The following is a 24,737-nucleotide window of genomic DNA, read 5'->3' as shown; positions in this document are numbered from 1 at the left end:
TGAGAAAGTTTTATGAATCTTTTCAAATGTGGATTATAGGCAGTAATGTATCCTTGTGAGTAGTTTCTTGGAGTGAGAGGTAAAATGTATTATTGACACAGGAGGTTAGCTGGAAAGAAACGGTGACCCATGAAGTATGTCCGCAGTATCGCAGAGCTCAGTGAAAAGGGGAGGGACCAGTGGCCTATTTGTTTTGATATGGAGTGAGGAGTATCCACTTTTGGATATACTGAGGTTTACTATGAAGTACTGGACATTTGTTGTGAAGATAAAAGTTAGAATAGTGAATATAATAAAGTATTACATATGTAAAATGATGTATTGTGAAAAAGAAGTCTGAGAATTTTGTTTGTTAGAGAGTTCTGCCCAGTTAATATCATTAATAAGATGACCATGGAAACACTACTACCAACTACTTTATTTTGTTGAAACTTTTCATTACAAGTTAGTAAACATATAGATCGATGTAAAGGAATGCCTGGTTTCTTTTTGCTGCTACTGCTGGAAGTGTCTAATATTGTTTTGTAAATGAAGAATGTATTTTAATCTGATATACTAGAATTTTTCTGGGTTTTTTCCTTGTTAGTTACTATATGTATGTGATATATATGTTGGAGGAATGTGGGAGATGATAATTTTAGCATGTAAATAATAAGTGAATAGGCTAGCATATTTACACAGACAGGATATATTTCTTGAACCTCTTTCCTTTCCCGCGATATGAGATGATGTAGCTTCTAATAAGACTAAAGCTGACCACAAGTAAAAAGTGTGCAGATGAGAACATACTAGCTCAGTGGTTGAGAGAAAATGTAGATAAGTGCTAGTGAAATTAGACAAATAATGTATAATATGATACAATGAGTGGAGGAACAAATATAAAGTATAAATGACTGTAAATAAACATGTATGTGTTCTGACGAAATTCAAGGGTGAATTTTATTTGCAAAAGGGGGGAGACTGTAACAGGACAAAACTGTAGGAGAACTTGAAGCAGAAGTCAGAGCCCAGAACTGCAGTGAGACCACAGCCAGACAGCAGATACTGGTGACTGAACTGTGTGATCACCTCCTATGTTATTAGACCGTGAGCACCGAAATTAGCCCACAACACAAGAGATGGATATCAGCCACAGCCAGCCATCACCCATGCTTGATCAGCACCCATCAGCAGCAGTAAGACTTCTGTGTTGTCATTCCAGGTGTCATGCCCTGGGACTAGTTTTCAAGAAGCTATTCTGGCTTGACTGGCTCCCACATCATTGACACATGCTGTCAATTATGCCAGACCCCAGCTTTGCCGGACCAGCTAGCTACAGCATGATCTGTATGGCAGTGCCATGCATGGCACATGCCTTGTGTCAGGTGGGAGTCTTCGTCATAAGGTCTGCCACACCTGTGTTGCAAATGAAAGTCCTCTCCCTGTCTGCCCATTGTGGCATTCAGCACCATGCAGCTTCCAGACCCTGCTCCTCAGTGTCAGTACAGACTTCAACTCTTGGCAAAACCTTCACTATGCCACTGGGATGATGTGACCTTCCACAGTAGAGAAGACTTGGTGACCACCCGTGACCACAGTGTGGCCACATCCTGCTGTCTGAGCTCACCTCACATACTGGAGATACCAGCACAGTGTTCTGTCTCCTATGCTGTGAATGCATGCTGCTTGCCATATGTCATTGCCTGCAGCTCTGCATGGAATATTATGTGCACTAGCAGGATGGAATAATTAAAGCCTTTTTCATGTTCAAGGAGGAATCATGTTGAATGACTGAATAAAGGACTGTGTATATGTCCACCACTGGTCTGCCTGCTGTTTCTGCACATGCCTCCCCTGTCTCCCTTACTGTGCCCACCCCAAGACAAACTAGAACTGCTCATGTTTCACATCGGTTTCTCTACAGCTGTCCTTGGTCCATTGCAAAGCTAACTGAAATGAAAAGGAACAACAATCAAATCTAAATCCTTATGAAATGAAAAAAATTAAATATATTAATTAATGTCCATTAACAGAAAACATAGCTGAATTAGCCATCACCTAATATTGCACCAGCAGTAGTAGTACAAACAATAGTGTCAGCAATGTTTGACCCTACAAACAGTCTAGGATATGTACAGTATTATCTCCAGCTACTCTGTGGGGCATTGTCAAGTGGCACAAGTTATACCTTAGCTTGACTACTCATATTCCCTTTTCCCTCTGACAATATCTGTTCTGCATCCAATTATGTATTCTATTGAACATACATCCCTAGTTTTATTGGCTTTAATGCAGCCAATAGCCCTTAATATATCTAAAACCTAAATTAAATAAAATATTCCATGCCATTTGTAAGGGCTGTAGGACATTTATTTCATTAATGACTTAATTACAATATCCAAGAAAGTCATATCCCACACAACAATACTGCTTTTTTACATCTCATTCCAGTATTAAAAAGGAGACACAGCTGAGTGACAGCTGATTTGCTCAGATGCTTGGCAAAGAATGTTTTATGCATCCAGGTTTTTTGCTAGACTAGGTTATCTTTAATATTAATGTGTAATAAGAGTGAAATAAATCACATGTGACATTTCTATACATTATATAGACTTTTCTCTAGATTGCATCAGCACCGATGTGTTTCTAATTCTTAGTGTATACCTCTTCCTTTGAGAAAGACTGGTATTTTACACTAAATGCCTGTGAAACAGAGCAATACTAAGACACAAAACAAACTAAGAAAAGCATTTGAATATATTTAACTTTCATCGTCTGTGATCATTGGTCTACTTTGTAATGCTGTAGATGATTTCACCCTCCAGAAACCATTTGTGTCTCAAATCCCATATCTATGTGGCACATCATATGTGGTGCTGACTGAATAGCCAACTAGATACGTGAGGAATCTTGAGCACTGACCCACCTGGAGTGGCCTTGTATATCATATGTCACTCAGTAATGGTGTACACCCAAGATAAATGTCAGGCAGTACATGACAAGTTTCTTGGATAGTGCACTTGAGGAGTCCTCTCAAGTAATGATTTCAGAAATCGTAATAAACAAATACTGAGAATCAAATTTAAGCAAGGCTTATTTTGTTAATATCTTCAGGCACTTTTCTATTTGTCAGTTGTGTGTTTCCTTTCTGGCACCCACACTAGTTTCCCATAAGCACTTAATCCCTCAACTTTTTTTAATCTTGACATACTAGGTGGCTGCATTTGACTTGTCAACAGTAAGAAATGCTGAGACATTGAATGCTTTGCAGACTGTTGGTTTCAGCATCAAAAGCAAATATGTATCAAAAGGTTTAGCAGGTTCTTGGAGTCAGTTATACATATTATGTTCCAAACGGTACTGCACAGTGTAGTTGCACTTCATGCAGTAACTAAACTATGAGCGTTCCTTAAATGCATGCAGTAACTAAACTATGAGCGTTCCTTGATACTTGACAAAGTTCTTGACATACTAGGTGGCTGCATTTGACTTGTCAACAGTAAGAAATGCTGAGACATTGAATGCTTTGCAGACTGTTGGTTTCAGCATCAAAAGCAAATATGTATCAAAAGGTTTAGCAGGTTCTTGGAGTCAGTTATACATATTATGTTCCAAACGGTACTGCACAGTGTAGTTGCACTTCATGCAGTAACTAAACTATGAGCGTTCCTTGAATGCATGCAATAACTAAACTATGAGCGTTCCTTGATACTTGACAAAGTTCTTGACATACTAGGTGGCTGCATTTGACTTGTCAACAGTAAGAAATGCTGAGACATTGAATGCTTTGCAGACTGTTGGTTTCAGCATCAAAAGCAAATATGTATCAAAAGGTTTAGCAGGTTCTTGGAGTCAGTTATACATATTATGTTCCAAACGGTACTGCACAGTGTAGTTGCACTTCATGCAGTAACTAAACTATGAGCGTTCCTTGAATGCATGCAGTAACTAAACTATGAGCGTTCCTTGATACTTGACAAAGTTTACTATGAGACTTTTCAAAACATTGTGCATAAAAATTGAGTCATCACTAGTATGAGTGCTTGAGAAATTACTTTCTATTTTAAAATCAAATACAGTGAACTATATTTTTATTCTCATTTAATTAGGTAATACTGCGTGGCTTTCTTAGTGATTTCACAAACCCAGTGAAAGACTTAGGAGATATTATTGTAAATTCAGCAGTGGAAATATATAATCGAATATCAGAAGACCTCCTGCCCACACCTGCAAAATCCCACTATGTCTTCAATCTACGTGATTTATCAAAGTGTATACAAGGTGTACTGCAAGCAGATGCTGGCACTGTGAGGGAAGCTATTCAGATGATGAGGTAAGCTACATTTCTTTCTACTGTTAAATGCTGTAACTCTGTGCTGTATAGATATAAGCTGTAGTGGTAACAATAGTTTTATGTTTATGACAGAAACATTGAAACATTTTTTAATATTTGTAGGAGGATATGAACACAAATCAGTAAATGCAAGGAAGGGTTTCATAAAAGCGAGAAAAATAGTAATATTGAATATAAGTTTAAGCATTGGGTAGCCTTTTCTACGAACATTTGTGTATTTCATTATATGGAAGTGAAATGTGGAGTATAAACAGTAGAGACAAGAAGAGAATTAAGAGGTTCTGAACTGAATTAAAAAGAGCTTTGTGAGACAATGTAACTAAATTACATAATAGAGTGAAGTGCAGGAGGTCAAAATTGGAAAGGCTCTCAATCAATCAAGGTCTGACGGATATACGGGGTACAGGAGCTATGTATATATGAAGTGATTTACATCAGTCTTCAGACTGATTGCTATGACAACAGCCTTTCTTGGATTTGTCAATTACACATCTAATAGCATCATATTTATTGATATTTATAAAGGACTATATGCCATATTATTGTACATTCAAAGTTTTTGTTCATGTTGTTGACGAATAGCTGTATTTTGGATATTGTAAGAATCTAAATGATGGGAGATTTATAAACAGTCTAATCTTTTTAAGAAATTTTTACCCTTTCCTGCTCTACTGTCATTGGCTAGTGCTTTTTAACCTTTAAAAGTCATATTTCATTCAAGAATTACTTCTGTCTTCCTCCAGGCAAAGGAGTCATATACTAAACTAATGAATATGTCAGCTCCTATGTATCTCAGTCAGTCTGCTACGACCTGAAAACTACATATTTTTCCTGTCTTTATTTCCATTTTTCAGTCAGTAACGTATGTGTTAGAAGATAAGTATCCACTTACCAAGCACTGATGAAGGAATTATTGGAGCAGGGCTGAAGACACAGCAAATTTAAAAATAGAGTTGAAGTGGGGAGATCTCAAGAATGTAATCACTGCATTATAATTCCGAAAATATCTTAATGCAGGCCTGAAATTTTCACCTTTTACTTAACTCACAAAATTAAATGAAAAACTTAGTATCATTCAAACTTACCATCCCATGAATACATAACATGATTCTTCTTTCTAACTAGGTTGTTCTATCATGAATGCCTGCGAGTTTTTCATGACCGTTTAATAAATATTGAAGATAAAAGCTACTTTTATAAATTAATGTATGAGGTATGCAATCGCACCTATGGAGATCCTGTCATTCAGTTGCCTGAAGAGGAAATAATTCTTCACCCACCTGTTCTTCTCTTTGGCGATTTCATGGTTATGGGAGCATCTAAAGAGGACAAAGTATATGAAGAAATAACAGACATTGAGAAGTTCAAGAAAGTAGCTCAGGTATGAATTATTTAAAAAAAAAGTAATTATTTTTGCTAACAATTGGTCTTTTGAATGGATTCACAGAAGTTCATCATTATATCTGAGCCTTATGATATAACAACAATTTTGAACAATTTCCAGGCTACAGTATTCTTTATTTTCTACTGTAATCCATAAGAAAAAGTAGCTGTTTTAAATGCCTCAGAAAAAGTTCTTGTGGAAATAGAACTTTTGTATTAATGATGTTACATGGTTATACAATTGAGTGACAAAACTTGTTTTTATCAAGGACTATTTAGAAGACTACAACTTAACAACACCCAAAGAAATGAAACTTATATTTTTTATGGATGCTCTGGAACACATAACTCGTCTGGCACGAATTTTAAGAGCAGAAAGAGGAAATGGACTGCTGGTGGGTGTAGGAGGAATGGGTAAGCAAAGCTTGACCCGGCTTGCAGCACATCTCTGTGGATACAAGTAAGTTTTCAAAAGCTTTTCTTTTGATTTTTTCTTTATTGGATGCACATGGCTCATTAACAGGTACATAACTACCAAAACTGCTATATTCTAAAAATGACAATGAATCAAAATTTTCCCCCTCTTTTTTAGCAGCAATACTCCACCAAAATATTTCTGTTATTGCAGGGGCAGCTCAAGAAGTATTTCTGTTACAACAAAGCAACAGAAATTCTTACTCTTGATAAACAATGCCCCCTCTCAAATTTCAGTATGTTTATCAAGTCCATTGTATTCTAGTTAATCATAATTTTGAAATTTACTCTTAGTCACCATAAGCCATTATGAGACAGATACTGCAATGTTAGTGAAAATTACTATATCAAGACAGACATATTTCACTGATATGAACGTTATATTATAGATTTTGTACCTTGTTGTGCCCAAGTGGTTAGTAATACACAACTGTAAAAGGTCATTTACTTTTACAATACATATGATGTACAGACCTAACTTGCAATCAGGGCCTCTGACTGTTGCACTGAATCAAAGAGGGCTTGGATACATTCCTGTAGAATCTCCTGCCTCACAGTTTGTTTGTAAGTACGTAAAGAATTTACTGTCATCATTAGAAGAGCATTATGCACAAATAGGTCAATAGGTAAATACCTAGATGATGTCCTGCAAAACTTTGGCATACAGTGTTGGCTGAAGGAGAGACAGTACATTCCCAGCGAAAACCTTCCTTATGTTACCAGTGCGGTCAAGAGTACATCTTATATCCAGTAGTATGGCAAACATCACATTTTTGCACCTTTATATTACGTCTCTCAGATCCAAAGGATGCCAGGTAACAGTTGGTATGATGGAACTGAACTCACGTGTAACCATTACTGTAGGAAAGGTTGAAATGTTATTTGTCCCAAAACACTATGTTCTGCAGGAGAGAATCTCAGCAATAGCATTCAGGTGCCCGTTGTAGTCTGAGGCCAGTGCATTTCCTGTCTGGAAGCTGGTCCAACAGCATGGATGCTGCCACTCCATCTCGCAAAATATGGTACCAGAACATCAGTTTTGATTGATCAATACTCATTGCTATACTCCAGTATTCAGAAAACATCCTACATTAGGTGGCACACATGCTAAGATACTCACATTCAGGTGGACAGTAGTTCAAATATCCATCCAGACATCCAGATAAAAATGATTTTGTGGTTCCCACAAAATGTTTAAAGAAATGCTAGGATAGTTCCTTTGAAAAAAATCACAGATTATTTCCTTCACTATTCTTACCCAATCTCTAACGTTTCCAACTTAAAGTGTGAGTGAGAATCTGGGCTATTTCAGGTTATTTCCCCAAACCACCTTCCACTTCTTTACAAGGTTACCTACTTGGAATTTTCAGCCACTCTTCTTTACTGGAAACCATCTTGACTTCTCCTTCGAATAATGCTAGGTACAGGAATTTTTAGACACTTTCTAGTTATAAAATAAGTAGACATACTGCTGTTCATCGATTAACGATGTATTTGACTTTCATACACAGTAAAACTCTCACTTTCAATGTAAATATATAACTTCCAGTAAGTCTCTCACACAGTCAAACGTCAGAAACAAATTGAATTACAGGTAAAAGAAAGTTGGCTTTGATACCATAACTTTTCTTAACATAAATCAGAAATCTTGCCTATAGCAAGGTTATGTCAAGAGTTTTCAAGAGCTCTTTTTCAACTGTCTTTGTTTTAATAACAATAGTCAATGACCCAATAAGCACAGAGCTGTATATAAACTCCATGGTTCATCCTTACACACTGACTAAAACATCTATGGATTGTGTGACAGGTACTTGTCGGTGTCATTTGTCTGCCACATCTGCTTTCTTCCCGCGACTGATTTTAAACCTGCACACAGAAACATGTGACACGCAGTAGGTAGGATTCTACCATCCCACACTCATATCCAGAATATCGTGTGTTTGAGATGGTAGAAGGCTGAGTGGTTCTAGAATTTACACAGAAATTCTCAAATCACTACATACCCCCCACCCCCCTCAGATCAAACACGTGATATTTTATACATAATCGTTATGCAAATAATATCACTCATAATAACATTTCATATTCTAACAGTATACATTTCTTACATATGTTTATATACATATCTTTCCTTTCAATAACAATTCTCTGTCCTCTCTTCAACAATGTTTCACTTATTGTTTCTCTATTCTTTTCTTATATTACTTTGTTATTAAGACTTGAGCATTTACTCATGGTTTTAGTCAGCTTTACTAATATTTAGGAATTGTGAGGACTCTTCTTTTTTTCCACTCTGCGATCGTAAACTTCAGGTGTTTATGACATATGAGTACTCTATTTTCTATTCTTATCCTTTGTACTACCTTTTTCCTAGTATATACTATTTTCGTTAATTGTAGCTTTGAGGAACTCTGGACGAAATGAAAGTGTTCTTTTGACACTCATCACTCATTTATTTCCATGAAACATAATAATGCTAGTTGTTCATAGAATTCATTCACACTTCCCAGAATAATGTCTATAAAATTTGTGACTTTTGTCATGTTACTGTCCCCTTCTACTAGGACCAGCACCTATTCCTTGCTTGTGGGTTGGCCTTATGAGAACACTTCCTCTTTTCATTCTGGTGGGTACACCCCTTACAAAACATTCCTATTTCTTAGGCCACAGATCGTCCAATCTCCACTTAGGTACACCTGCCCTTTATACTTAGTGAATGCTGGGTACGCCCCTCTTATCATTTCTGAGTAGGCCTCATGGTTCATTACCCTAGTATACATTTCTATGTATACCATAATTAAGTATCTTCTGGCAAAGATATAAATCTATCTTAAACTTTGCATTCATTCTTTAATATATCATTTACACCCTAGAGTCCTCCTCTACTTATCAACTTCTATATATGGGCACATATTTCCATATGTACACACATTTTCCCCTACAACACCTGGTGGTTCTCACATCATGACGGGCCTTGTCTTGTATATCAGTTTGATGTGTTACTTGATCCACAATATCGATTTTGGTGATAATTGTGCTTTATCTGTTAATCACGGACACTTACACTCAGTTGTTTGTTGGTCAAAGTTTAAGATGACTTTAAACTCCAACAACCAATCTAAACCAAACAGTACATCTCTATTAATATTCTCTACTATTAATAGCATTTGCTGAAATAATGTATGTCCAATACTACAGTTCACGTGAGTTTCGTATTTTACAAGTTTACTTTTTGTTCCTGTTATCCTGATTATGTATACTCCAGTCACTGGCAATAATGGTAAGTGCTGTTTATTCTGTATTGAGTTAAAAAATGCATTTGAGATGAGTGATACCTCACTTCTCGAATCTATAAATATTTTAACCTCAGAAGTTTCCATTGTCCCTGCTATTATAGGTTGTGGGTTATTAGTAGCTAAGCTTGGCTCTTCAAGCAGCAACCATTCATTTGTGGGTATTTTGTGTGTAAAGTTAACATACTTATATGGAATAAGGGCTTCTAATGTATCTCCACAACCTGGGCCCCGGCCCTGGATCCAGGTCAAACAGTGTTTTCCTCATTACTCCTAAGTATGGGTTGGTTACCAAAATGAGATACTACATTCCCATTCTGTGTTTTATGGTTAGTTGGTACAAATTCTTGAGATGCTGCTGGATATAAATTTGAAAGTGGGTGTTTCTTTTGATAATTGTCGTTACAACTTTTCTTACTGTACTGGTGGACTTTCGCTAAGTTTGCCTCACACTTTTTAAAATTATTTCCGCTATTTCTTTTATAGTTCGAACTTTCACTTCGGTGTAAATTTTGTTGCGGTCCTTATTTATTGCATCAAGTGTGTCAACAAAAGACAGCAACTCTTCTATCATTTTCCAATCACTACACAAGATGTCTTTTCTCGCATAGATCGGCAATCGTCTAATTAGAATATATACTAATCCTTCTTCTTCCCTTGGCTTATCTAAATACTTTCTACATCTACATCTATACTCCGCGAGCCACCTTACGGTGTGTGGCGGAGGGTACTTATTGTACCACTATCTGATCCCCCCTTCCCTGTTCCATTCACGAATTGTGCGTGGGAAGAACGACTGCTTGTAAGTCTCCGTATTTGCTCTAATTTCTCGGATCTTTTCATTGTGATCATTACGCGAGATATATGTGGGCGGTAGTAATATGTTGCCCATCTCTTCCCGGAATGTGCTCTCTCGTAATTTCGATAATAAACCTCTCCGTATTGCGTAACGCCTTTCTTGAAGTGTCCGCCACTGGAGCTTGTTCAGCATCTCCGTAACGCTCTCGCGCTGACTAAATGTCCCCATGACGAATCGCGCTGCTTTTCGCTGGATCATGTCTATCTCTTCTATTAATCCAACCTGGTAAGGGTCACATACTGATGAGCAATACTCAAGAATCGGACGAACAAGCGTTTTGTAAGCTACTTCTTTCGTCGATGAGTCACATTTTCTTAGAATTCTTCCTATGAATCTCAACCTGGCACCTGCTTTTCCCACTATTTGTTTTATGTGATCATTCCACTTCAGATCGCTCCGGATAGTAACTCCTAAGTATTTTACGGTCGTTACCGCTTCCAATGATTTACCACCTATGGCATAATCGTACTGGAATGGATTTCTGCCCCTATGTATGCGCATTATATTACATTTATCTACGTTTAGGGAAAGCTGCCAGCTGTCGCACCATTCATTAATCCTCTGCAGGTCTTCCTGGAGTACGTACGAGTCTTCTGATGTTGCTACTTTCTTGTAGACAACTGTGTCATCTGCAAATAGCCTCACGGAGCTACCGATGTTGTCAACTAAGTCATTTATGTATATTGTAAACAATAAAGGTCCTATCACGCTTCCTTGCGGTACTCCCGAAATTACCTCTACATCTGCAGATTTTGAACCGTTAAGAATGACATGTTGTGTTCTTTCTTCTAGGAAATCCTGAATCCAATCACAAACCTGGTCCGATATTCCGTAAGCTCATATTTTTTTCACTAAACGTAAGTGCGGAACCGTATCAAATGCCTTCCTGAAGTCCAGGAATACGGCATCAATCTGCTCGCCAGTGTCTACGGCACTGTGAATTTCTTGGACAAATAGGGCGAGCTGAGTTTCACATGATCTCTGTTTGCGGAATCCATGTTGGTTATGATGAAGGAGATTTGTATTATCTAAGAACGTCATAATACGAGAACATAAAACATGTTCCATTATTCTACAACAGATTGACGTAAGCGAAATAGGCCTATAATTATTCGCATCTGATTTATGACCCTTCTTGAAAATGGGAACGACCTGCGCTTTCTTCCAGTCGCTAGGTACTTTACATTCTTCCAGAGATCTACGATAAATTGCTGATAGAAAGGGGGCAAGTTCTTTAGCATAATCACTGTAGAACCTTACGGGTATCTCGTCTGGTCCGGATGCTTTTCCGCTACTAAGTGATAGCAGTTGTTTTTCAATTCCGATATCGTTTATTTCAATATTTTCCATTTTGGCGTCCGTGCGACGGCTGAAGTCAGGGACCGTGTTACGATTTTCCGCAGTGAAACAGTTTCAGAACACTGAATTCAGTATTTCTGCCTTTCTTCGGTCGTCCTCTGTTTCGGTGCCATCGTGGTCAACGAGTGACTGAATAGGGGATTTAGATCCGCTTACCGATTTTACATATGACCAAAACTTTTTAGGGTTCTTGTTTAGATTGTTTGCCAATGTTTTATGTTCGAATTCGTTGAATGCTTCTCTCATTGCTCTCTTTACGCTCTTTTTCGCTTCGTTCAGCTTTTCTTTATCAGCTATGATTCGACTACTCTTAAACCTATGATGAAGCTTTCTTTGTTTCCGTAGTACCTTTCGTACATGATTGTTATACCACGGTGGATCTTTCCCCTCGCTTTGGACCTTAGTCGGTACGAACTTATCTAAGGCGTACTGGATGATGTTTCTGAATTTTTTCCATTTTTGTTCCACATCCTCTTCCTCAGAAATGAACGTTTGATGGTGGTCACTCAGATATTCTGCGATTTGTGCCCTATCACTCTTGTTAAGCAAATATATTTTCCTTCCTTTCTTGGCATTTCTTATTACGCTTGTAGTCATTGATGCAACCACTGACTTATGATCACTGATACCCTCTTCTACATTCACGGAGTCGAAAAGTTCCGGTCTATTTGTTGCTATGAGGTCTAAAGCGTTAGCTTCACGAGTTGGTTCTCTAACTATCTGCTCGAAGTAATTCTCGGACAAGGCAGTCAGGATAATGTCACAAGAGTCTCTGTCCCTGGCTCCAGTTCTGATTGTGTGACTATCCCATTCTATACCTGGTAGATTGAAGTCTCCCCCTATTACAATAGTATGATCACGAAACTTCTTCACGACGTTCTGCAGGTTCTCTCTGAGGCGCTCAACTACTACGGTTGCTGATGCAGGTGGTCTATAGAAGCATCCGACTATCATATCTGACCCACCTTTGATACTTAACTTAACCCAGATTATTTCACATTCGCATTCGCTAAAAACTTCACTGGATATTATTGAATTCTTTACTGCTATAAATACTCCACCACCATTGGCGTTTATCCTATCCTTGCGGTATATATTCCATTCTGTGTCTAGGATTTCGTTACTGTTCACTTCCGGTTTTAACCAACTTTCCGTTCCTAATACTATATGCGCACTATTTCCTTCAATAAGCGATACTAATTCAGGAACCTTGCCCTGGATACTCCTGCAGTTTACCAATATTACGTTAACTTTTCCTGTTTTTGGTCTCTGAGGACGGACGTTCTTTATCAACGATGCTGATGTTCTCTCTGGTAAGCCGTCAGGTATTTTATCGTTTCGCCCAAGGGGGGGGTCCCTCTAACCTAAAAAACTCCCGTGTGCACGCCACACGTACTCTGCTACCCTAGTAACTACTTCCGGTGTGTAGTGCACGCCTGACCTGTCTAGGGGGGCCCTACAGTTCTCCACCCAATAACGGAGGTCGATGAATTTGCAACCATTATAGTCGCAGAGTCGTCTGAGCCTCTGGTTTAGACCCTCCACACGGCTCCAAACCAGAGGACCGCGATCGACTCTGGGCACTATGCTGCAGATATTAAGCTCAGCTTGCACTCCGCGTGTGATGCTGGTTGTCTTCACCAAATCAGCCAGCCGCCGGAAGGAACCAAGGATGGCCTCAGAACCCAAGCGGCAGGCGTCATTCGTTCCGACATGTGCTACTATCTGCAGCCGGTCACACCCAGTGCGTTCAATAGCTGCCGGAAGGGCCTCCTCCACATTACGGACGAGACCCCCCGGCAAGCACACCGAGTGCACACTGGCATTCTTCCCCGACCTACCCGCTATTTTCCTGAGGGGCTCCATAACCCGCCTAACGTTGGAGCTCCCTATAACTAATAGGCCCGCCCTCTGTGACTGTCGGGACCTTGCCGGAGAATCGGCCACTGGCCCAACAGGCGAGGCATCCTGTGGTGGTTCGGAAACGATGTCATCACCACTAGGAAGCACCCCGTACCTGTTGGAAAGGGGTAAGGCAGCTGCCACGCGGCCAGATCCCACCTTTGCCTTTCGGCCAGGCACACGCGAGCCCACCACTGTCCGCCATTCACCCTGGAGTGATGGCTGACCGGTAAGATGCTCACTGCCGGAAGACGCAGCGACATCAGGGGTTCCATGTGATTCCAAGGCCACTGAAGTAGGCATAGGTCTCACCACAGTTGCCCCAACGCCACTACGAGCCGACGCCTGCGCCTCGAGCTCGATGAGCCTAACAGACAAAGCCTCCACCTGCCCCCCGAAGAGTGGCCAATTCTCCTTGCGTCTGCTCACAACAACCACAGTCCCTACACATGACTATGTTTACCCTACTCTATACGGTGACAAATTCCCAAGATAATCTTCTGATGAGCTACTCTGATAATCAAGAAACACTCACTGAAATACGAGACGCGAAAACTACGCTAGGTTTTCCCAGAAAAACTATTTAAAAGCTAAGCGCAGCAAATAAGTACAAAATAAATTTCTCTCCTAACGATCAAGAACTGTTAGTTTCTATGCAGAGCAGATAAACACAAATAGAATCCCTTCCTTAGTGGAAGGTCGTAAACAAAATGCAAAATAAACGCTTTATACAAACAGTACTCGCTGCTGCTGGTGCTCTCGCTCTGGCTGTCACAAGACAACTGCTGATTCAAGTGACTAGTGGCTAACGGCCGCGAAACAAACAAAAGACGGTTTTAGGGCGCTTTCTGTTCTAAACGATCAAGAAAACACTAAGAAATCTAACACGAAAACTACGTAAAGTTTTATCAAGAACTGTTAGTTACTATGCAGAGCAGATAAACACTAATAGAATCCCTTCCTTAGTGGAAGGTCGTAAACAAAATGCAAAATAAACGCTTTATACAAACAGTACTCGCTGCTGCTGGTGCTCTCGCTCTGGCTGTCACAAGACATGCTTGTGTTACATGCCAATCAAAATATTTCCTTATAGTATCCCAAGTATTATTATAATATTTTGCATCCCATAGGTGTGATATTAACTTTTCTTGAGCACTGGCAGACTAGTACTTCTCTTGAAATTTCTTTTGAAAGTCTCCCCAAGAGGAAAAATTCTCAATATTTACTGTTCCCTATTCTGAGGCTTCCCATAGAAGGTATCTCAAAGCAAATTCAATCTTCTTGGAAGCCGGTCAGTGTGGCCGTGCTGTTCTAGGCGCTTCAGTCTGGAACCGCGCGACCGCTACGGTCGCAGGTTCGAATCCTGCCTCGGGCATGGATGTGTGCGATGTCCTTAGGTTAGTTAGGTTTAAGTAGTTATAAGTTCTAGGGGACTGATGACCTTAGATGTTAAGTCCCATAGTGCTCAGAGCCATTTGAACCAATCTTCTTGGAAGCTTCTTAATTTTTTGGTAAAGCTTGGCTAAATCTTTTTAAGAAATGGGTCAGATGTACATCTCCATCTGGCTTAAATGTAGAGAATTGTCTAGATAACCCTGAATTAGCTTCCCATTGCAAATCAGTCACTGCTTCACTAGTTAATACAACATTAGGTGAAGTTACCCTTTTTTCTACTTTATATTGGATAAGCTTAAATTCTCTCCACATGTCATCCATACCCTTCCCGGTATCACTAAGTTGGGAAGAAGGAATAGGCAATACGTTTCTGGGTGTTATTCTCTTGGTGACCTTTTGATCTATAATTTCTCCAAATTGTTCCTCCAAACTAATTACATATATAATATCAGAGTGAGCTATTTTTTTCTTTGAAATTTCTTTCTACATTATCTGCCCATTTATTGACACCTGCAATTTGTGACTGAATGACTGCCATTAATTCATTCTGCTTAGCTACACTCTCTTTCAAATTATTCAACCCCTGCCTTACATCATTATACTTAACATTGTACATGTTTTCAAAAGATCCTAAATTTTCAGTAAGTTCAGTTTCTACATTATACATTTGCTCTCAATCTTAAGTTCTTTTCGATAAATGTGAAAAGTGTTACTCTGTTTCTGACTAAGGTCAACTCGTTCTTTAAATCTACTTTTAAATTCTCTAGTTTATTGCTTATAGCGTCGAACTCAGTCTTCAAAGCACCCATGCCTTCGCATAGATTACTAAATTCTTTGCTTTTAGAGTCGACTGTAGTATTTAACAAACCTAAATTTGTCGTTTGAATATTTAGAGTTTGACTCCGAGTATTTAAAGCTTCACTCTAGGTATTTAATTGAGAATTTACTAAGTGTAGTTCTTTGCTTAGAGTCACACTCTGAGCATTTAATTGAGAATCTAATGGGTTTAACTTAAGACTCTGAGCTCTGATTAAATTTAGCAACTCAGCCCAGTCAGGCACTTCTTTGCTAATTTTCATAGCCATAGCTGGGTCTTGAGTTTCCCCAACCTGTTGTATATTTTCCATATTTTATATGCCTTAGCCATTGTAAGCATTTAAAACTGACTTTAAATATGATAATTACACAATAAAAGTTCACTCAACAGTACCTTCTACAACTTGGTGCTAAAGTTAATCAAATTTTGTTTTATGCGTAGAATTTATGTTGCGTAGGTGAGCAGATGTGGAGGCAGGTCAGCACTGGTGAACAGCAGCTGGTACCAGCGGCGTTGGATGTAGGTTGGTTTTTGTGTCTGCATCCCCGCGATGTGTGTGAGAGCTGTATACTCCCTGCACTGGATCTTCTTGGTTGAAGCGTTCTATGCATACTTCATCTTAGACAAATATGTCAAAATCTTCTTTTCTTTTTTTATCATTGTGAATTTATCATTTCTTCCCCATTTTTCCATTTAAATTTTGCTCTATTGGATATTTGAGTGTATTCCAATTTCTCAGAGTTATTCCCTTGTCTTATTATGTTTGGTTGCTATAGCAACACAAAACAGCTTCTTTTCTCATTTTTGACTTAAAATTACTGTTTTCTCGGTCATATCACACAAGTCACCACGTTCTGACATCCGACTTAAAGTGTGAGTGTGAATCTGGGTTATTTTGGTTTATTCCCCCAAACCACCTTCCTCTTCTTTACTGGATAGCCAGCTGCTGGAAACCCTCTTGACTTCTTCTCCGTTGAATAATGCTAGGTACAGGAATTTTTAGACTCTTTTCTACTTATGAAATAAGTAGACATACAAACTTTGCTTTTCGTCAGTTAACAATGTATTTAATTTCCATACACAATAAAACTCTCATTTTCAACATAAATATATAACTTCCGGTAAGTCCCTCGTACAGTTGAACCTCATAAACAAATTAAATTACAGTTCAAAGAAAGTTGGATTTGATACCATAACTTTTCTTAACATAAATCAGAAAATAAGTCTTGCCTATAGCAATGTTACGTCAAGAGTTTTCAAGAGTTCTTTTTCAACTCTCTTTGTTTTAATAACAGTAGTCAGTGACCCAATAAGCACAGAGCTGCATATAGACTTCATGGTTCTTCCTTACACCCTGATTAAAACGTCTATGGATTGCCCGACAAGTACTTGTCAGCCGTATCTGCTTTCTTCCTATGACTGATTTTAAACCTGCACACACAAAAATGTGATGTGCAGTAGGTAGGATTCTACCATCCCACACTCATATCCAGAATATCATGTGTTTGAGACTACAAATACAGACTTTTGCTCCATCTCTGTTGACCTCTTCATTGGTGACATTAAATCGTAGTTGCCCTTCCTTTCTTTTAGCTAACATTGTGTACATTTCATTATTGCCATGGAGGCACATCGGCTCTTATCCCATACTATCACTAAATTGCATGCTCAAGTATTTGTTTTTCATCCTTATAATGCTCTTCTAGTCAGTGTTTCAACACGTGTACATTTCATTATTGCCATGGAGGCACATCGGCTCTTACCCCATACTATCACTAAATTGCATGCTCAAGTATTTGTTTTTCATCCTTATAATGCTCTTCTAGTCAGTGTTTCAACACAAGTATCACTGTTGGAAAGTCATGATGTAAAGAAATATGCAGTCTCTTTCATTTGTTTTGAACAGTAAATATTCTGCGCAGTGACAGGCATTATCTAAGTATTAAATGAAACTGGTTTCAGAAAATAACTTACACACTAGAAAAGAGGGGAATATACCATGAAGGAATTACCTCAGTAGGACAGAAATAAATAGATATGATGTACATTTACAGACAAACAAATGATTACAATTTCAGAAAAATAGCATGATTTATTCAATAGAAAGAGATTCACAAATACAGCAAGGCAATAACACATTGGTCCATCACTGAACCTTATGGAAGCATTTATTTGGCTTGAAATTGATAGAATTGTTAGATGTTGTTCTGAAGGATACCATGCCAAATTCTGTCCAACTGGCATATTAGACCATCAAAATCCCAAGATGGTTGCTGGACCCTGTCCATAATGCTCCAAAAATTCTCTATTGAGGAGAGATCTGGCAGCCTTGCCAGCCAAGGTAGTGTTTGGCAAGCACAAGACAAGCAGTAAAAACACGCAACATGTGTGGGCAGCCATTATCTTGCTCAAACAGGCCCAGGAAGGCTTGCCAGGAAGGCCAACAATGCAAGGCATAGAATATCATCCACATGCCACTGGGCTGTAAGGGTGCCGCTTATGAAAACCAAAGGGGTTCTATGAAATGAAATGGTATGCCAGATCATCACTCCTGGTTGTCGCACCATATGGTGAGTGACAGTCAAGTTGTGTCTCACCGCTGTCCAAGGCATCTCCACATCTTTGCTGACCATCAGAGCTCAGTTCAAAATGGTACAGAAGAATCCTGTCTTGGCTTTCTGATGATCTAATACACCAGTTGAACAAAATGTTGCACGATATCCCTCAGGATAAACCAAACAACACTGTCAGTCAATGCCAAGCCAAATAATGGCTTGTATAAACATCAGAGGTGGACCAAAGTCTTACTGACTTGCTGAATAAAAAAATCCATGTTTTCTAAAATTTTGATCATTTCCTTATGTGTACATGTTCCTTACATCTACTGATTTCTGTCACATGGTGTGTTGTTATTTTTCTTTTCTTTTTTACTTTTTAAGAACATTGATTCCACCCAAAAATTTGACTAAATAGTGTGATAGCTACTGTCAGCTGTGCATATATTTTTTCATTTGTGTCAGTTTTGTAGGTTCCGGAATCATGGGGGGAGGGATCTCATAGAATCACAGCCTGGCATACGCTTCTCCTACTGTTTTTTATATGTGATCATTACACTTGGAGAAATTTTATGGTAATTACTGTTTCCAGTCATTCATCACTGATATTATAGTCATAACAAACAGTAATGGATCTCTTCACCTATTTATGGAACAATAGTTTACATTTGTTTAAATTGGGGTCAACTGCCAGTCCCTGAACCAGTTGTTGATCCTCCACATGTTTTTCTTAATTTTGTTACAGCTTTTTGGCATTGCAACCTTCCTACAACAATAATAATATGTTGAGTTCTGTCTTTAAGCAAGTCATAAATCCAATCACAAATTTGGTCCAGTACTCAGTAATCCTGTGTTTTGTTCTCTAAATAACAGTGGAGAACTGTATCAAGCATGGGCATCTTTGTCTACGGCACTCTGAATCTCATTGATGAACAGAGTGGGATTAGTTTTGCAAGGTCTCTATTCGCTGATTCCATGTTGATTTTTATAGAGGAATACAGTTCTGAAAGTTAGGATAGTGTCTTCACTTCACTTGTATATGCATCCATGGGCAGAATTAAACATTTTTCCTCCTTCTACAAACCATGGACCTTGCTGTTGGTGGGGAGGCTTGCATGCCTCAGCGATACAGATAGCTGTACCATAGGTGCAACCACAACGGAGGGGTATCTGTTGCATTAACCAAAACGGTCTTGCTGTGATGATACTGCGAATGGCTGAAAGCAAGGGGAAACTACAGCCATAATTTTTCTTAAGGTCTTGCAGCTTTACTGTATGGTTAAATGATGATAGTGTCCTCATGGGTAAAATATTCTGGAGGTAAAATAGTCCCCCATTCGGACAACCAGGTGGGGACTACTCAGGAGAAATAAAACTGGCATTCTATGGATCGGAGTATGGAATGTCAGATCCCTTACTTGCTTAGGTGGATTAGAAAATTTAAAAAGGGAAATGGATAGGTTAAAGTTAGATACAGTGGGAATTAGTGAAGTTCACTGGCAGGAGGAACAAGACTTCTGGTCGTGTGAATACTGGGTTATAAATACAAAATCAAATAGGGGTAATGCAGGAGTAGGTTTAGTAATGAATAAAAAATATAGGAGTGCGGGAAAGCTACTATGGACAGCATAGTGAATGCATTATTGTAGCAAAGGTAGACAGAAAGCCCACGCCTACCACAGTAGTACAAGTTTATATGCCAACTAGCTCAGCAGATGACAGAGAGATTGAAGAAATGTGATAATCAGATAAAAGAAATTAGTTAGGTAGTGAAGGGAGATGAAAATTTAATAGTAATGGGGGACTGGAATTCTGTAGTAGAAAAGGAAGAGAAGGAAAAGTTGTAGGTGAATATGGAATGGGGGTAAGGAATGGAAGAGGAAGCCGCCTGGTAGAATTTTGCACACAGCATAACTTAATCATAGCTAACACTTGGTTTAAGAATCATGAAAGAAGGTTGTATACATGAAAGAGGCCTGGAGGTGCTGGAAGGCTTCAGATAGACTATATAATGGTAACACAGAGATTTAGGAACCAAGTTGTAAATTGTAAGACATTTCTAGGGCAGATGTAGACTCTGACCACAATCTATTGGTTATGAACTGTAGATTAAAACTGAAGAAACTGCGAAAAGGTGGGAATTTCAGGAGATGGGATCTGGATAAACTGAAAGAACCAGAGGTTGTAATGAGTTTCAGAGGGAGCATTAGGGAATGATTGTCAACAAAGGGGGAAAGAAATACAGTGGAAGAAGAATGGGTAGCTTTGAGAGGTAAAATAGTGACGGCAGCAGAGGATCAAGTAGGTAGAGAGAGGAGGGCTAGCAGAAATCCTTAGGTAACAGAAGATATGTTGAACTTAACTGGTGAAAGGAGAAAATGAAGTAGGCCAAAAAGGAATACAAACGTCTCAAAAATGAGATTGATAGGAAGTGCAAAATGGCTAAGCAGAGGTGGCTAGAGGACAAATGTAAGGATGTAGAGGCATATATTAATAGGGGCACTAGGGTTAAGATAGATACTGCTTACAGGAAAATTAGAGAGACCTCTGGAGAAAAGAGGACCTCTTGTATTGAATATCAAGAGCGCAGATAGAGAATTAGTTCTAAGCAAAGAAGGGAAAGCAAAAAAGTGGAAGGTGTATGTAGAGGGTCTATACAATGGTGATGTATTTGAGGGTTATTTTATGGAAATGGAAGAGGATGTAGATGAAGATGAAATGGGAGATATGATACTGATTGGAGAATTTGACAGAGCATGGAAAGACCTAAGTCAAAACAAGGCCCCGGGCATAGACAGCATTCCATTAGAACTACTGACGGCCTTGGGAGAGCCAGTCCTGATAAAATTGGTGAGCAAGATGTATGAGACAGGCGAAATACCCTCAGACTTCAAGAAGAATATATTTATTCCAATCCCAAAGAACGCAGGTGCTGGCAGGTGTGAAAATTACCAAACTATCAGTTTAATAAGTCGCAGCTGCAAAATACTAACAGGAGTTCATTACAGACAAATGGAGAAACTGGTAGAAGTTGACCTCAGGGAGGATCAGTTTGGATTTCATAGACATGGTGGAACACATGAGGCAATACTGACACTACGAATTATCTTAGAAGATAGATTAAGGAAGGGCAAACCTATGTTTCTAGCATTTGTAGACTTAGAGAAGGCTTTTGACAATGTTGACTGGAATAGTCTCTTTCAAATTCTGAAGGTGGCATGGGTCAGATACGGGGAGCGAAGGTTTATTTACAACCTGTACAGAAACCAGATGGCAGTTATAAGAGTTGAGTGGTACGAAAGGGAAGCAGTGGTTGAGAAGGGAGTGAGACAGGGTTGTAACCTTTCCTCGATATTATTCAATCAGTATATTGAGCAAGAAGTAAAGGAAAAAAAAAATTGGAGTAGGAATTAAAATCCATGGAGGAGAAAGAAGGTTTGGCGATGACATTGTAATTCTGTGAGAGACAGCAAAGGACCTGGAAGAGCAGTTGGATGGAATGGACATCATCTTGAAAGGAGGATATAAGATGAACATCAACAAAACCAAAATTAAGATAATGGAATGTAGTCGAAATGTATCAGGTGATGCCGAGGGAATTAGATTAGGAAATGAGACACATTAAAGTAGAAGATGATTTTTGCTATTTGACGAGTAAAATAACTAAATGTGATTGTAGTAGAGAGGATATAAAGTGTAGACTGGCTATGGCAAGGAAAGCGTTTCAGAAGAAGAGAATTTTATTAACATCCAGTATTGACTTAAGTGTCAGAAAGTCTTTTCTGAAAGTATTTGTATGGAGTGTAGCCATCTATGGAAGTGGGTGATAACTAGTTTAGACAAAAAGAGAATAGAAGCTTTTGAAATGTGGTGCTACAGAAGAATGCTCAAGATCAGATTGGTAGATCACGTACCTATGAGGAGATACTGAATAGAATTGGGGAGAAGAGGAATTTGTGGAAAAACTTGACCAGAAGAAAGGATCGGTTGGTAGGATGTGTTCTGAGGCATCAAGGGATCACCAATTTAGTATTGGAAGACAGCATGGGTGGTAACAATCATAGAGGGAGACCAAGAGATGAATACACTAAGCATATTCAGAAGGATGTAGGTTGCAGTAGTCACTTGGAGATGAAGAAGCATCTGCAGTATAGAGTAGCATGGAGGGCTGCATCAGATCAGTCTCTAGACTGAAGACCACAACAAGAACACCTCCAGAAGGTAAGTACTGGCCAGATGTTCTATATCATAATTTGTTATTAATCAGTTGTTGCTTGCAGAATGTTCTACACTTCTTTGAATTTGGATTCATTCAGTCCATTCTTACTGAATGCTACATTTTCCCCAAATTTTAGTATGAAATGTGTAAAAATTTATGGTCCTCATTATATTCTACCTGTAAAATCTCATACTGAAAATGCTGTTTTAATATTTTCAGGTGTTTTCAGATTGAGCTGACACGTAACTATGATCACGCATCATTCCATGATGATCTTCGTTTATTATATTTTAATGCAGGTGCATTGAATCAGGACACAGCCTTTCTCTTTACAGATTCACAGATTGTGTCAGAGGAATTTCTGGAAGATATCAACAACATTTTGAACTCAGGTAATAAGGTTAACAGATTTGAATAAGAGCTTGTTCTTTTGTGGTTTGGTCTATGTACTTCCATAGACTGGTGGTTCAAAAATAATTATGTTTTGGATATAACCTAAAAAGAGAGGGTGGTACTCCATTCATCATGTTAAATAACTTGTAGAGATGACTCAGGTGAGAATGCTCCAGATAAAATGACTGAGACCCACAGTACGTAATAGTATGCTTCATTGCTTGGCAGCAATATATAAAGTGCACGTGCATGTTACAGATACTCAGAAAAACTGATTCCAGAGATATTCCTGTGGAAGCACTGTGCCAGTGACCAGAGAGTTTTTCTTATTAGCTGATAGCATGGCTGCTGAGTGACTATAGAGAAAACCTCCTCTCCGTCCCTTCCGTGGTAATGCAGAGCACTCCTCAAGTTGAACTTTTTGTATGTCTACTTGCACTACAACTACATCTCCAAATCAGTGTGAGTACTGCACTCCATGTGGTCGGTACTGTTTACCATCACATTCGAGGTATCCTGTAGGATCCATATAGGCTTGAGTTTCTTGACAGTAACAGTCACTGGTTTCCCATTCAGTAAGTTGCCAAACATGTTATTTTCCCATCTAATCACTCTGTGTGGGCTTGAGTATGGCTGTTGCAATGCCAGGTGGACAGTATCATATCTTTCCATTACCTATTGCAGTTTTTTATTGCTTAATGGATGAAGATTTTGGGTGATAGTGTACCTAGGTGGGGAGCGGGGGGGAAGACACCTGTATCTCGAGGTGAGCAATGTGACACTTCATCTAAAGATGAGAAGAGGAAGTTGGTTCTCTGTTGGTGGAATGGATGGCTCTGTGAAGTCTGCCAGTAGATTTAGTGGTTCTCCTTACAGGATTTCCACGAGAAACACCGGAGGTCCTCCTGATACGCCAAATGCACCTAAAAGCGCCAGTGACAGGGCTTCTGCCCATTTCCTTTCATGACACATAAGGGCTGTTTTTAGTGTGTGGTACAAGTGCCCCACTAGTTTATTACTTTGAGGGTGATAAGCTGTGGTTCAGAAGTGCTGAACAAAGCACAAGTGATAGGGTTTGTTAAAAAATGCTGGTTCAAATTGTTTGCCTCGATCATTTTTAATTGTGACAGAACAGCCAAATTGGGAAATTCATAAACTGTCAAATGCTTTTGATGTGGTCTTTCCAGTAATGGCAGATATTGGTACAGCCTTGACCTAGTGGGTTACCCTTTTGACCGCTGAAAGGATATAAAGAAAACCATTAGAGTTATGGAGGCACCTGACAATGTCTGGGTGGATACACTGAAAGAGGGACTGAATAACAGCTGTGATATGGTTGTGCATTTTGTTCTCTTTTAGGTCACTGACAGGAAGCATATCTTTTTATTTAAGCTTTACAGGGTTTTTTGTATATTTGGCCACACAAAGTGGTCTGTGACAAGTTTTGTGGTTGTACAGATACAAGGATGGGACAGCCCATGTAGTTTATTGAAGCTGAGTCTCCACATGTTCAGAATCACTAGTGGTCAAAAATGATCCTGTGAAGAATCACACAGTACTTGTTTTGGGGAGCCAAGTATAATTTGGTGTTCTATCCATGGCCCAGTTGTGGTGTTCCATAATAGTTTGTGTTATCACAGCCTGGTTGTGATGCTGTGTATCATGTAGTCATGATTCTGCAGTTTCTCACAGTCAGTATCTACTAAGACCATGTTAATGCTGGAGAGATACTGTGTATTGACATTGTCTGCACCG

The 24,737-nt window shown here is 39.0% G+C and overlaps 1 protein-coding gene across 1 annotated transcript in view; it reads left to right on the top strand.

The window, feature by feature from the left end:
• Window positions 1-24,737, top strand: part of LOC126260454 (dynein axonemal heavy chain 6) — a 1,163,459-nt gene that overhangs the window by 636,911 nt on the left and 501,811 nt on the right. The window contains exons 74-77 of the mRNA XM_049957783.1: window positions 4,089-4,312; window positions 5,459-5,714; window positions 5,986-6,176; window positions 22,809-22,981. Coding sequence (XP_049813740.1) covers window positions 4,089-4,312; window positions 5,459-5,714; window positions 5,986-6,176; window positions 22,809-22,981 — 844 coding nt within the window. The remainder of the gene's footprint in view (window positions 1-4,088; window positions 4,313-5,458; window positions 5,715-5,985; window positions 6,177-22,808; window positions 22,982-24,737) is intronic.

This window comes from Schistocerca nitens, chromosome 5, assembly GCF_023898315.1.
Source record: "Schistocerca nitens isolate TAMUIC-IGC-003100 chromosome 5, iqSchNite1.1, whole genome shotgun sequence".
Classification (NCBI taxonomy): Eukaryota; Metazoa; Arthropoda; class Insecta; order Orthoptera; family Acrididae; genus Schistocerca; species Schistocerca nitens.
The sequence above is the reverse complement of the archived record's forward strand: the minus strand, read 5'-3'. Positions and strand labels throughout refer to the sequence as shown.